Source organism: Sturnus vulgaris, chromosome 1, assembly GCF_052056855.1.
Source record: "Sturnus vulgaris isolate bStuVul1 chromosome 1, bStuVul1.hap1, whole genome shotgun sequence".
Taxonomy (NCBI): Eukaryota; Metazoa; Chordata; class Aves; order Passeriformes; family Sturnidae; genus Sturnus; species Sturnus vulgaris.
Window position 1 is genome coordinate 29,718,452 of NC_142243.1, and position 12,757 is coordinate 29,731,208.

Consider the following 12,757-nt stretch of genomic DNA (forward strand, 5'->3'; position numbering starts at 1 on the left):
ACAGTCTTGTGAGTTAGCATATTCTTTATAAATAAAACAGATCAGACAAATTATCACTCACCCATAAAAAACTGTAGTGCAACATTGTCAACCAGAATATGGTCCAGAGGGACTGTGCAAAGTTTTCCAAAGTTTGCTGCCAGTTTCACAGTATCTATTTCCTGTAAGATACAGTCCAGTGTGTTCATAGGCTTATTTTAAGTTACCTTTTAAAACTTCTACTTACCACAAAGCATATAGGTTTAAAAATATTACATTACATATAATAAAGCAGAATCTCAATTATTAGCTATTTTCATGATCACTAGTAAATTAAGGTCTTGATTAGAAGGTCATGTTTTCTTAATTATTTGCCTTCAAAACAGGCTGCAGCTATTCTACTACATGATAAGCTGGATTTTAATACTGCTGTTCATGTAACACTCTCAGGTCAAAATAACCCCAAATACCTCATCAACAGTGACAGTAGCAGAAAATCAATTAACAAGAGTTAATTTCAGCATTTCTTGGGCCGCAGGTCATCACAACTTAAATTCATCTCTGTCACATTTTCTCCTGCCTATAAGACATTTCTAGCTATTACAGCAATGCCTTCAGGTCCAGCTATAGAATGCTTAATCATTTTAATAGTCAATACATGCAGAATATTACATTATCTTGGAACCACATCTAGGAGAAATTAAGAGAGTCAAGAAACTAAGTAAAGCCAAACATACCAACTCTATCAACTCTTAATTATAAAACAAGCAAAATGAACAACTAGTCAGCTATTTGCAACCTCACTCTTTTGAAACTAAAAAAAAAATTTAAAGCACTTACTTTTCCTGACTGCAACCTCTGAATTCTTGAATCACATACTTTAATAACATATAATAAACTGTTTATTTGATTTTTTATAGTGTTGATATCTGCAAGCAAAAACAAAGACAATTAATCAATGCAGATGACTAAATTGTTGCCCTTTTTTTTCAATTTAAATACCTTGCTAATGAAAGTGAACAAGAAGAAATATTTTCTCTTCCCTTTTTCAGATTAATGGTTAATTGACTACCATTAGTACCTTAAATATTACTGATATTCAGAACCACCAGACAGGCAGTTTTAACAGAAATTCATTTAGCTAACCAAATTCTCTATATACGTACAAAAAGGAACCAAACACACATCAACCAACAAAACACTTACGAAAATGAAAACTCAAGTTTTATCACTTCTCATGTAACTTTTTTTTTAATAAAGTACTTTATATTATGCTGCATCAGAGCTTTTATTTTTTAATTGTTGCAATATTCTACAGAGATCATGCTGGTAAATGCATTTCATATTTTGCAAAACAATGCAGCACTAACCATCTCCTGCTGTATCTAGAGATCGAAGATATTGCAATTCTTCACTTGCTTTATCTTTCACTGCTTCCAACTCTCCTATATTATCACTTAATTTAATAATATTCATAAAGGCCTCATAGTTACAGTTGGAATCACGAATCTGAAACACAAAGTTTTACAGTGTAAATAATGCAAAACAGCGAAAAGTACAAGACATGGTTTTTGTTCAAGTGAATTAGTTTGATACAGCACTACAAAGTGGCATTTTGAAATTTCTTTTGACACTTCTGAATGTTCCTTTTGTTACTGAAATTTTACATGGACTAAGACAGAAAAAGCATGCATAGTCAAAGCCTATTTCACATCATCACTTCCTGTTTTCAAGAAGTACAACACAGACACATGGAAAATCCATCAACCTGAAGATCTCCAAAATCCAATCCACCTTCTTCTGCTATTATCTCTTTAGCTAAGTAGGCAGAAAATAGTGAGATCACTGAAAAGGTTCAAGCTTTTCCAAGATTCCCTGCAAGTATACATGCTTCCAGAGTAATGGCTCCTTAAGATACAGAATTCCAAAAAGAATTAAAGCATTCTACAATGTAATCATAACCTCCTGAGGGAAAAAAACCCAAACACATGACTCCTCTCTGGAACCCTAATTCAGATACCCTGGCAAATACAATTAAGCTATTTAAATACATACTATTTTACCAGTACTGGCATAGAGTGAACCTGCTCTAGGGACTCAAAGGAATTTGTGCAAGCGAAGGAAGCCTGCTTTGCTGCCAAGATCACTGGAAACTGTGCTGTGAATGCAGCATGGAGATCAGGGAAAGGTTGGCAGCTTTACAACACTTGCACACAGGTGCTGAAGGGTTGAGTTCTAATGCTGTCTTTACTATCTGAAGTTAAAAAAGTCACTTCACCCACATCTCCTATAAATGCTCACTTTGATGTGGAAATGTAATACTTGGTCTGTAGAAGAAGTGCACTGAAGAAGTGCATTGACATGAGCTGCACGAAGCAGAAAGAATGAAAACTGGATACCATTGATCAAAGTTAATGGAAAAATCTCCCTAGAAATCTGCTTTTGAAAGTAATAGTACAAGCAATACTTGAACTTAAAACATTCTGAAAATTTGTGCATTTCACAGCGAAGAGAGAAGTTTGAATTAACTTCTAATTTTATATTGAAGCTTTGTATTTTATTGCAACAGAATTAGTATCAGACTGTGGTATGCCTAGAAACCAGGAATTAAACTTCCCTTTTCCAAAAACTGATCTTTTCACTCAAGTCTGACTTTATGTCAAAGGTTCCAAAAGCAGCCAGGATTTATTTTAGTCATCTCTACTTCTGACCTTAATTTCTGCAACAATCTCCATTTCATAAGACTTGTATAAAATGTTTTCCTTATCTTTTGCCCCACACATTTGCTTCTTCATCTCAGAAAGCAATTTTGAAAATTAGTTATTTGGGACATCACTATCATAACAGAAAGCTTTATAAAAAACTCAGAATTCTATCTCTGGATGCAGCCAGGGACAGTGCTCAATAAATAAAGAACGAAGCCAAGTTACAAATAAAGAACAAACGTAGGAGGAAAGGGGAATTGAAAATTGAAAATTCTGGTCCAGATGAGCAATATCTTTTCTTACTAAAACTAGGTTCCTGTAGAATACAGGCAAACTTTTACATGAAATGGAGGAGGTTGGAGTGAAGGAAACATTGTACACATACACTTGAAGCTATTCCATAATTCCATACATAATAAGAACTTTGAAATGCAAGGGTGTTTTCAGCATAGAATTTGAATGTACACTATAATACTAAAATATATGAATAAAAAGAGAGAAGTTGGGGAAAAAAATTAAACTTGAGTCATGAACTATAAAGGATAATAATGTATAAGAGTAAGTTTTAACTTGCTTTGCAAAGAACCAGTAATGTTAATTAAAGCACAAATATTCTATTAATGTTAGCTTTACTATATAATACTACATCAAAAAGTTTGGGAGCTCTTCTTTCAGGTGTATTAGAGAGTTTATCAAAGTAAAAAAAAATTGTTTCTGCCCATTCAGTTAAATTATTTAGGGTTAACACAAATAGTCCTAAAAAATGCCTTGAAATTCCTTAGCAGAAAATAAATGTTTCTTAGTTTTCATTCTTGAGGCCTCATAAGCTTGAAAGGCCAAACTGTAAACAGAGTCAGGGGAAAACACCTCCACAGTTACTGCCATACTTCCCAAAAAGCCAAGCAGAACAGTCAGAGGAGACAACTTTACATTTTGTGATACATTTGTCCTCAGTCAGGGAACTTTTGCTGAACAACCAAAATGAAGAGTGCAGATTTTTAGACTCTCTGTGTGTGCACAAAAGTTAATATAGCAGCCCTAAGTTCACTAACTCTGCCAACATATCCATGTAACGTTTATACCAGACACCTATCCATAGTGATTACAGGGAACACCTGTAAAGCTTTATATGAAAATGTTCTGGAAATACAAATAATTTTAAACATTTTAAATCTTACCATCCATATGACATACTGATTAATATAATCAGGATCACTGAGCTGGTTTATTAATGGAAGAAGAATTCCTCGGGAGAGGATTTCCTAAAAAACCAAGGATAATAGATCATTTTATGCATTTATTCATAAAGCTACTAAAATTGCAACAATTTAAACATCACTGTGTAAAGCTTAAAACACAAAACTGTAATTACAGAAAACGTTTAATAAGCACTACCACATTCTCTTCCAATTAACACTACAAATGAAAATGTGTAATTGCAAGGAATCACAAGAAAAACCTCCTCAAGAAAAAACAACTTCAAAAAAAGCAACATCCACTTTCTCGTGCTTTTTTAAGAGAGAGCTAAAAGAACCTTCAAAAGTATTTCAGACAAACTGTTCATTGCTATTAAATACTTATCAAGACTCCACTACACTTAAAATACCCTAATATTAAATTAGATCAATTTCAGAAAATAAGACCAGTAGTTTAGATCTAAAATTTTTTTAATGACAACTAGGAATAACTTTTAGAGTCTGTACTTACCCTGACAAAGTATCGCATGATCTTGTTCTGGAAGTCTCCAGGAGGTAGCAATATATACAGTAAAACCTCACACAGATCCCTTAGGAATCCTAGAGAAGGAAAACAAAAACTCCTCAGCATAATTTCATATTATGTTGCTTCACATTTTACCTGATATCACCAAATCCCATAGATAAATCCTTAATTGTGAGTTCAAACATACAATCATGTATCTCTTACATTCCAAGCATTACAGTAACACCTTTCACTGAAGAAAAAGATCAGCCTCAAATCCAAGACAACAAAAGCCAAATTGCAAGATTAGGAAAAAAAAAAACCCAACAACCTAACTCTAATTCATTTTTCTTACTTAACATATACAGCTGTTTTTCCCCTTCTTCAAGACTTTGCCTAAAAATATAGTGTTTTTTGAAGGAAGACTACAGAATTGTAATAAGGAAAGTACATCTAACGAAAAGCAGTAAGAATCTGCAAAAGCATCCCCTTCTTCCCAGGAAAAATTTTTTTCTCTTAATATTCTTCCAATGAAAGGAGGAAGACTTAAATATGTACATACTTCATTTTAGTTATAGCATTAATATGTACAAAGCAGAGGAAATATATATGTATGGTAGATAACCACACTTTGAAAGTGTTATGCTAAGATTTTCAGGCGTTTCATATTGTGAACATAATTGTTGTATTTTTATCTAGTCTCCCACACTAAAATATTTACAGAGGAAAATATTGAGAGACCTTCTTCATCTTTGGGAGAAGTGCAGACTAGATCACGACAGACTTCTTTTTCCATTTCAACTTCAACCTCAAAGAATGTATCTACAAGTTCCTCAGCTTGATCTATGCAAAAGAAAACAAAAAAATCCATGTTTTTGTGAAGACTAGAAACTTGAGAGAGAACTTGAATTATAAAATAAAGCTAACTGTATTTTACACACATAAGATACCAGCCTAGTCAGACTCAAAAAAAATACTTCACATTACCTTTCATCTGACTGCCTTTCTCTGCTATCCTTTGCTGAGCTTTTCTGAAAACTCGAAGATGAGTGCCAAAGTCATCAACAAGTCGTGTAGTGAAATAAGGCTGCCAGTCTGTTTCCTTTGACCTATTAGTAAAGGACATCCATGGAAATTAATTCTTGTATTGTGAACACAAAGAACAATAATAAATTCCTACTTCTCCTTCCTTCCTGCCAAGAACCACACTGATAATAAACATGGAAAAGCAAAGAAATAAATCAGTCTCCTAATTGCCTATCCACTGAAAACCCAAATATTGTAAAATACCACTCTTGCACGACGTTAATATTTATGTTTGATTTAGCTAAAAGTCAACATTTGCATCTAGAATAGTGCTCTGATTTGTGACACTGTCAAATATCTGTGAGAAGCCCTGATATAAACAGTTCACAACATAAAACTAAAATATTCTCCATGTCTTTTTCAGGCATACTTTTTACCACTTTGGAAGACATCTAATCAAAATAATTTTCTTCTGAATTGCAGAATATGCACCAGTGAGAAAACACACATTTCACTTGAAACTAAACACAATCTAATATTACCAACACTTGAATCCACGGATTATATGAGGTACTTAGCATACTCTTCCAACAACACACATATGTTTAGATCAGAAAAAAGTCACTGTTAGATTTATATAAAACTACTTCCTTAATGGTGCAAAAAGGATAGAGGTATTTTTATGATATCTGTGCCTAACTAGGCAACCTAAAAATGTGACTGTGCATTATAGATTTAATGAACCTTCATGCTAGTAATAGCTCTTACACCACACTAAGTATTTTATTACCCGAACTCTCTCAAGATGCCCACTTTGCTATAGCAGGAATCCTTCTACAGCACTTCCTTTTTTTGTGTTTTTTCCCTTATCAGCTCTTTCTTTTCTCAAGGACAGAGAAAGAGAAAAGGACTCTGAAAGAAGGGGAAGGCTACTGCAAAATCTAGACGTGTAAATAAGAAGCTGAGCTGTCCCAAAGGGCCATTGATCAAACAACACAGATCTCCCACCCGCACAAGACAGAACCGCACAAAACCTCTGGGTGGCAGCCTTACCCCAGGCTCCCAAAGCTGCAGCTCTCAGGGAATACAAAATTCCCACTGTACTCATTTTCTCCAGAAGCTGACAGGCTGTATGAAACTATAGGCGATGGTACTAACCTAAACTACTTCAGCTATATCCAACTACAGGCATTATAAATACACTACATCATTTTATTCTGTAGAAGAACTGCTGCAGGCCTGCGAAATGGATTTGTTTTCTACAACAGAAGACAAGTGCACAGGAACAGTGCCTATTTTTGAAGAGCTATAGTACTATAGGAAAGAAAAATAAACTAGCAATAATTTGACCTACTTTGACACAAACTCGTGCTCGACACTGTCCAATGAAGTAACACTGCCACAGACAAAAACACTGAAGCTGGATAGTCAGGTCCATTTCATGCAACCATAAGTTTGGTTGCTGTAACAGTTTATTTAGCACAATTTTCACCATTTCAGTACTACTTCCTAGGATTTTCATTATTTTACTATATTATATTATATATTGTAGATTATATTTATAATTAATATTATATTCTAATTAATTTTTCCTAGTATTAAACCCAGCTCTCCATCTTTGACCCTCACCGTCAGAAAAACACACTAACCAATATTTTCAAGTCAACAGAGGGAGTGGATAACACTTTAAAACTGCTAAGAAGTTACTCATATTTAGGTGACCCACAACCTCTTCTGCAGAGAAAGCAAGTAACAATAAGCACAGTGGGATGAATACCTGAAATAAAAACCTAATAAACAAGTAAATGGATATAAAGGCACGTGGTACCTGGGCTGAGAAATCAGCCATTCTAAAGAAGTGAATTTCCCAGACAGGTTGCTTAATCAAGTAGCAGGAAGTCAGGGAACAGCAGTAGAAATAAGGGGTAATGAACAAACTACCCATTTGTCCTCAATCAATCCTGTTTTAAAAAAAAAAGTTTGCATATGTGACATTCTATTTCATTCCCCAGACTACTATTCTTTTTAAAATACCCATTGTTCTTACATATGGAAGAGCCATACCACTTCTAAAAATCATTTAAGGTGATATATATGTTGAATTGAGACTTTTGGACTGAATTCAGACTTTCCTCAGGAGTGGCCCTACTCTTCCTACTCTTTACATGAAAAAGTCCTGAATACAAAGAGGTAATGGTTCACAAACTTAATATTTAAGTTGTAAACAAGGAGAAGGAAAAAAAAAAAAAAGGCAGTTCAGTGATTTTAGACATTAATCTAAATTTTGAAATGGCCATTTTGCAAAAGATCATGACTTCAAAATACCATCATCACCATTCTTGCTCTAGGGGATCAGCAAAAGATTGTATTTCTTGTATTATAATCCTAATTTTTTATGTGTTCTTTATGTAAAATGCACTGAACTATTCTAGTAGATAAACTTAATCATTTATCTACTACCATATCACCGACAGTATATTGATATAAACAAAAACAAATCTTACCTGGCAGAAAACTGAACAAGTGCATACTGAAGAGCCTGCCTAATTTCCAGAAGAAAGGATTCATCATCACTTAGTGTATAATACCAGTACTGCACATAGTCTCTCAGGGAAAACTGGATTACCTAAAATTGGAAAGAAAAGAAAAGAAGAAAAAGAACTAATGAAACAGAAAAAAAAAAAAGCCAAAACAAATACAGCATTTTTTTTGTGCCTGATAACACAATAGCAATTTTCCTAAAAGGTTACCAGAGTGAACGATACTCCTCTGTCATTATGAAATTGGGAGTGAAACAATAAAATTCCCACACTGAAGCTTCTTTTTCAGACTGGATTGCACACATTGTTTTTATCACCACTACATTGAGAAAATAAAATATAACGAAAACATACTCAAATATTGCCCGATATCCTGGCCCATCTCCCGTAGTTTTTTTATTTATCACTTTCATATATGGTAAAATTTTGAAATTCTATTTGTTAGTCAACTACTTCTTTATTACACAGTCAATACTTGCAAAAAAAATAAAAGTACATTAAATAGTCCTGGTTAGAACTTACCTGTTGCAAAGGCTCATCAATTATGTTTGCACCTGTCAGTCTTCTATCAATCTTAATAGGTCTGGTTTCACGTTTCATTTCTTCTATGCACTTGAAAGAGATTGGGAAATGTAACTTTGCAGGGTTTAACTCTAATTAAAAAACAGCTCTACTGCTTATGATATATATATATATATATACTTCCAGTAATGACTTTATATATTTTCTATATTATTATGATTTATAATAATATAAATTATAAGTGGAGAGAAGAATAAGTGGAGAGAAGATATAATCAAAGAATCACAGAACTATTCGGGTTGGAAGGTCTAGTTCAACCCCCTTGCAATGAGCAGAGACATCTTAAACTACATCAGGTTGCTCAGAGCCCTATTCAACCTGACCTGGAATGTTTCCAGGGGTGGGGCATCCACCACCTCTCTGGGCAACAATAGTTTCTGTAATTTTCTCTATATATAGTGCACAACGACGAGGAACTCCTGAAAACCTACTTCTTGCTTAAAATAAAGGAGCAAGTGTTTGCTAAACTACTAAATCAGAAGGAAATACAACTCAAATAGAAAAGGAGAGAAGTGGGAGACACAACACCAGCACAAGGTAGCTCTTGTGCAAGACTCCAGTTCCCCTTTTGTTTGTGAACTTGACTGTGAAATCTCAGGCAGGTAATTCTCAGTTGGATTTTTGGTTTCTTTATCCACCTCAGTTTATTCTATATGCCAGAAGAGAAATTAATTTTTTGTACCATTGCTATTCAATGGATGAGCCTTTGGAAAGCAGTTGATGAGGAGGGAAAGCAATTACTTTATATAAGGATTTGCAACTCAAAGCAGTTAACTCCAAGAATGACCTCATCAGAGCTGACTTTTGGAAAGTGACATACTGAAAAAGATCTCCCTTTATCAGTGCTTCTCTCAAGTGGACTGATGCAGTTTCTTTCTAGAAAATTTCAATGAAATAGGCAATAAACTCCACTATTTTCACAGAAATAACAACCCAACAACTTACACTATTGGTCAAATAATCTCTTTGATCTAGAGAGAAAGTTATAACTATATTGGAAAAAAAAAAAGAACTGCCAAAACCATAAATGAATTATAAACCCTATATCCAAGGTTTTTATTCTATGTGACTTGCCCGAAGGATCTACATTCAAATCAGTTAACAGTGAATAGCAGTGAAATACCTGAGGCTAGAAAAAGTATCATCCTCCTATTTAAGCAACTCTGTATCACAACATAGAAATATTTTGTTGCAAAATTCCGTATTTTTTTTAACTTTCAAGACAAGGGAACCCACAATGCTACTTCAATACAAATAAGACTGGGTCAAATTCAAACAGTATATTCCACCTATAGACTAATGCATTTGCAAAATATTTTTGTGTTGATTGTGTTAAAAACAGCAAAATTATACAGAACTGAATAATCAAATGTTTTTACTAAGCACAGCATACTAAAAATTACCAGACAAAACTGTTAAAATAATTTTGAAGGACTGCATGCATAAAACCACATTTGGAAAACAGAGAGGAAAATGCAGCAGCAAAAAAAGCAGCAGGCACAAGAAAGAGAGAGACACAGAGAAGATGGCAAGATTGCTTGGTAAAAATCACAGGATCCAGGTTTTGATCTGGATTTCAGGAACTAATCTTGTCCAATCTTCTTCTCAAAGCAGAGCTAACTACAAGGTTAGACCATTTTTTCTTATTCTTTATCTCCAGTGAAATCTTTATGTGCCTGCAGTACAATTTAATTTGCTTTTGATATGTCTGAAGGCATCTAAAATTTAGAGTAGGTGCTTTTATTCCATTATAGGTACAACAGCTGACTGTAGCCTCACTTGGAAAGCATTGTTGGTTTTACTTCTGCCTTCCAGACACTGACACAGAAGACAGACTCAAAGGAAGGACCCAACTCACACGGTAACTGTCCCATTTGACTGCCATTTCACTCACAATTTGTCTGATGCACTCTACCATTATAAAATCATTGGTTAGCAAAAATGGATATTGCTTGTTTCTACATTTGATATCTTCTTGCTTCATTTTAAGCAGGGAGGAAGCACCTGAGAGGAATGCAAGACACAGACTCCACAAAGTGAGATGCAGCACAAACAAATCCAGGCTCTGTAAGCATCTAACTGCACTGACTGAGTTATTTCAGACCTTTGTTTCTCTGCACTAATGGTTATTTTTAAAGTCCTCTTTTGAAACTGTTAAGTAACTGTCAAATATGAAATATGCCCCATTTAGACTGTGCTACTATTTCCTCAATTGCAGTCAGACGGTTTTATGAGTGGACAAGACACAGAGCATTTACACATATGCCACAAATCTGTGACGTAGAATGTGAGCCACTGACTATTCAGGGATGCAACATGCAACTTCTGCTTGTAAGTTGTTATCACTGTTTTCTTACAGTACTTTGGCAATATTGTACCCAGCCTACAAAAACTCTTTGATTTTTGGGTGAAGCTTAGAGACATCAACTATCATAACCAAATATTTCACACTTCCGTTGAAGTTTGAATGAAATTGTAATTTCAACTGAAAGTAGTATTCAAGTTAACAGTTCATAAGGCTCTAAACTTATCTTTCATTCAACATTGTTTTATATCAAGCCTCCCTGTGTGAATGTAAATAAACTAAGCAAAAAAACTGTAGAAAGGTATACATCTTCCATCAAAGGCACCTTAAGTATTCTCCATGTGAGATATTCATTATATATTTGCTAATAAGTATAATTTACAGCAGTCAATGACACCTATCAGCACCAAATCTGGTGTTGTGATGTATGGTACATTCTACACATTACCTCCAGCCATAACTTTGATGCTCTGTATTATAACTGATTTCTGTAAAATCTAGCATTTGAATATTTTATCTTAGCCTAAAGAAAATCTCTAAGTTCAAAAAACATCCCAAAGCTATGAATAAAACTCTGATGAAAAGTGCATCTTATGAAGAACCAATATCACCAGATTACTCCTCAGACTACCATAAAATAATTTAATGTTCAGGTGAATTCAGCTTATACTTGGTTCATTGAAGAAGTATAATCTATGCACATCAGCCACTAGAAAGAATATCCATTGTTCAAGACTACTTAGGCCAAAATTATTTCAAACACGAAAAATTTTCAGGTTAAAAATATTATCTTCCATACAAGTCAGCAGAAATTTAATACAGAAATAACAAATAGGAATCACAAGCAAACAACGTTTGATTTTAGTTGCGGCTCATCTCTACTTGCACTGCTACTGAAAAGCTCACCTATACTTGTTAATGCTACTTTAACGCAGCAGCAAAAGAGAAAACACTATTGTAGAAGACAAACAGATTTTATTTGGTGAGCAGCTTCAAATAGCATTTCATTTGTCAGCTAAAAACAAATACCTTCGTATTACAAAACTTGAATGCAGAGATTAGTTGAGACAGGTCAGTTGAGGAAAGTGCTGTGTCAATAGTCCATACTCAAAGCTACCGATCTAAAGATGTCAAACTACTGAATTTGCAAAGATTACACAAAAACTCCACAAGATTTTATTATTTTATAAAGCAATCAGAGCATACATACATATTGAACCCAAAAAAGTAACATTAACATTAAAAAAAGTTTCAGCACATAGAGGAAATTAAAAAAACAGAAAAACTCCTCTAAATCTGCTCTCAAAACACAGGACATTAAGGAACACTCCACAACCTATATAACAGAAGCTCTATATAGCACCAAGAATCTTAGCCATCCAAAATGAGATTTCATTAACAAAACAGAAACATTAGCTGACCACTGACTTTTACTTTTTCACCCTTAATCTTTGTGCTTTTCATCTGGAGCGGTGACCTTACTTTACAGTTTAGGGTATACTTTCAGATTAATTTTAAAATATTCAAAGACTTAAGTGAACAGGCCACTTACCAAACAAGCAATGAACCAGTCACAGAAAAATTTCTCTGACAGGGAAACATACTACTGAATCACAAGGTAAATTTCTATGTGCTACTGATAGTGCTGAACACTCCCCCCCTTAGATAGACAACATGAAGTGTAGTGAACTGACAGCTAAGAAGGAACAGGATGCTTCAGTTATTAAATTAAACATAATTAGCAATCTTTGGGTTGAAGTGTTTATTTTGATGAGCGCAAATGGATTAGGCCAAAATATATATAAACTTCTGAGCTAACAAGATGCATTGGTTCATAAACCAGGAATTCCTAGAAATTCTACCTCTTGGCTATTAACAACTTTTTCCGTACTAAACAGATGCAGATTTATCCAGCTAGG

General features: G+C 34.2%; 1 protein-coding gene across 3 annotated transcripts in view; it reads right to left on the reverse strand.

Annotated features, from left to right (window-relative positions):
- SNX13 (sorting nexin 13) overlaps positions 1-12,757 on the reverse strand; it is a 65,198-nt gene that overhangs the window by 26,135 nt on the left and 26,306 nt on the right. For all 3 annotated transcript variants that reach the window (XR_015802787.1, XM_014894396.2, XM_014894397.2), the window contains 9 exons: positions 8,474-8,563; positions 7,916-8,037; positions 5,373-5,494; positions 5,127-5,228; positions 4,392-4,480; positions 3,863-3,946; positions 1,350-1,488; positions 820-908; positions 62-161 (listed from right to left, as the gene is read on the reverse strand). Coding sequence is in view for 2 of the 3 variants with exons in the window: in XM_014894396.2 (XP_014749882.2) it covers positions 62-161; positions 820-908; positions 1,350-1,488; positions 3,863-3,946; positions 4,392-4,480; positions 5,127-5,228; positions 5,373-5,494; positions 7,916-8,037; positions 8,474-8,563 (937 nt within the window). In the remaining variant the exon portion in view is untranslated. The remainder of the gene's footprint in view (positions 1-61; positions 162-819; positions 909-1,349; positions 1,489-3,862; positions 3,947-4,391; positions 4,481-5,126; positions 5,229-5,372; positions 5,495-7,915; positions 8,038-8,473; positions 8,564-12,757) is intronic.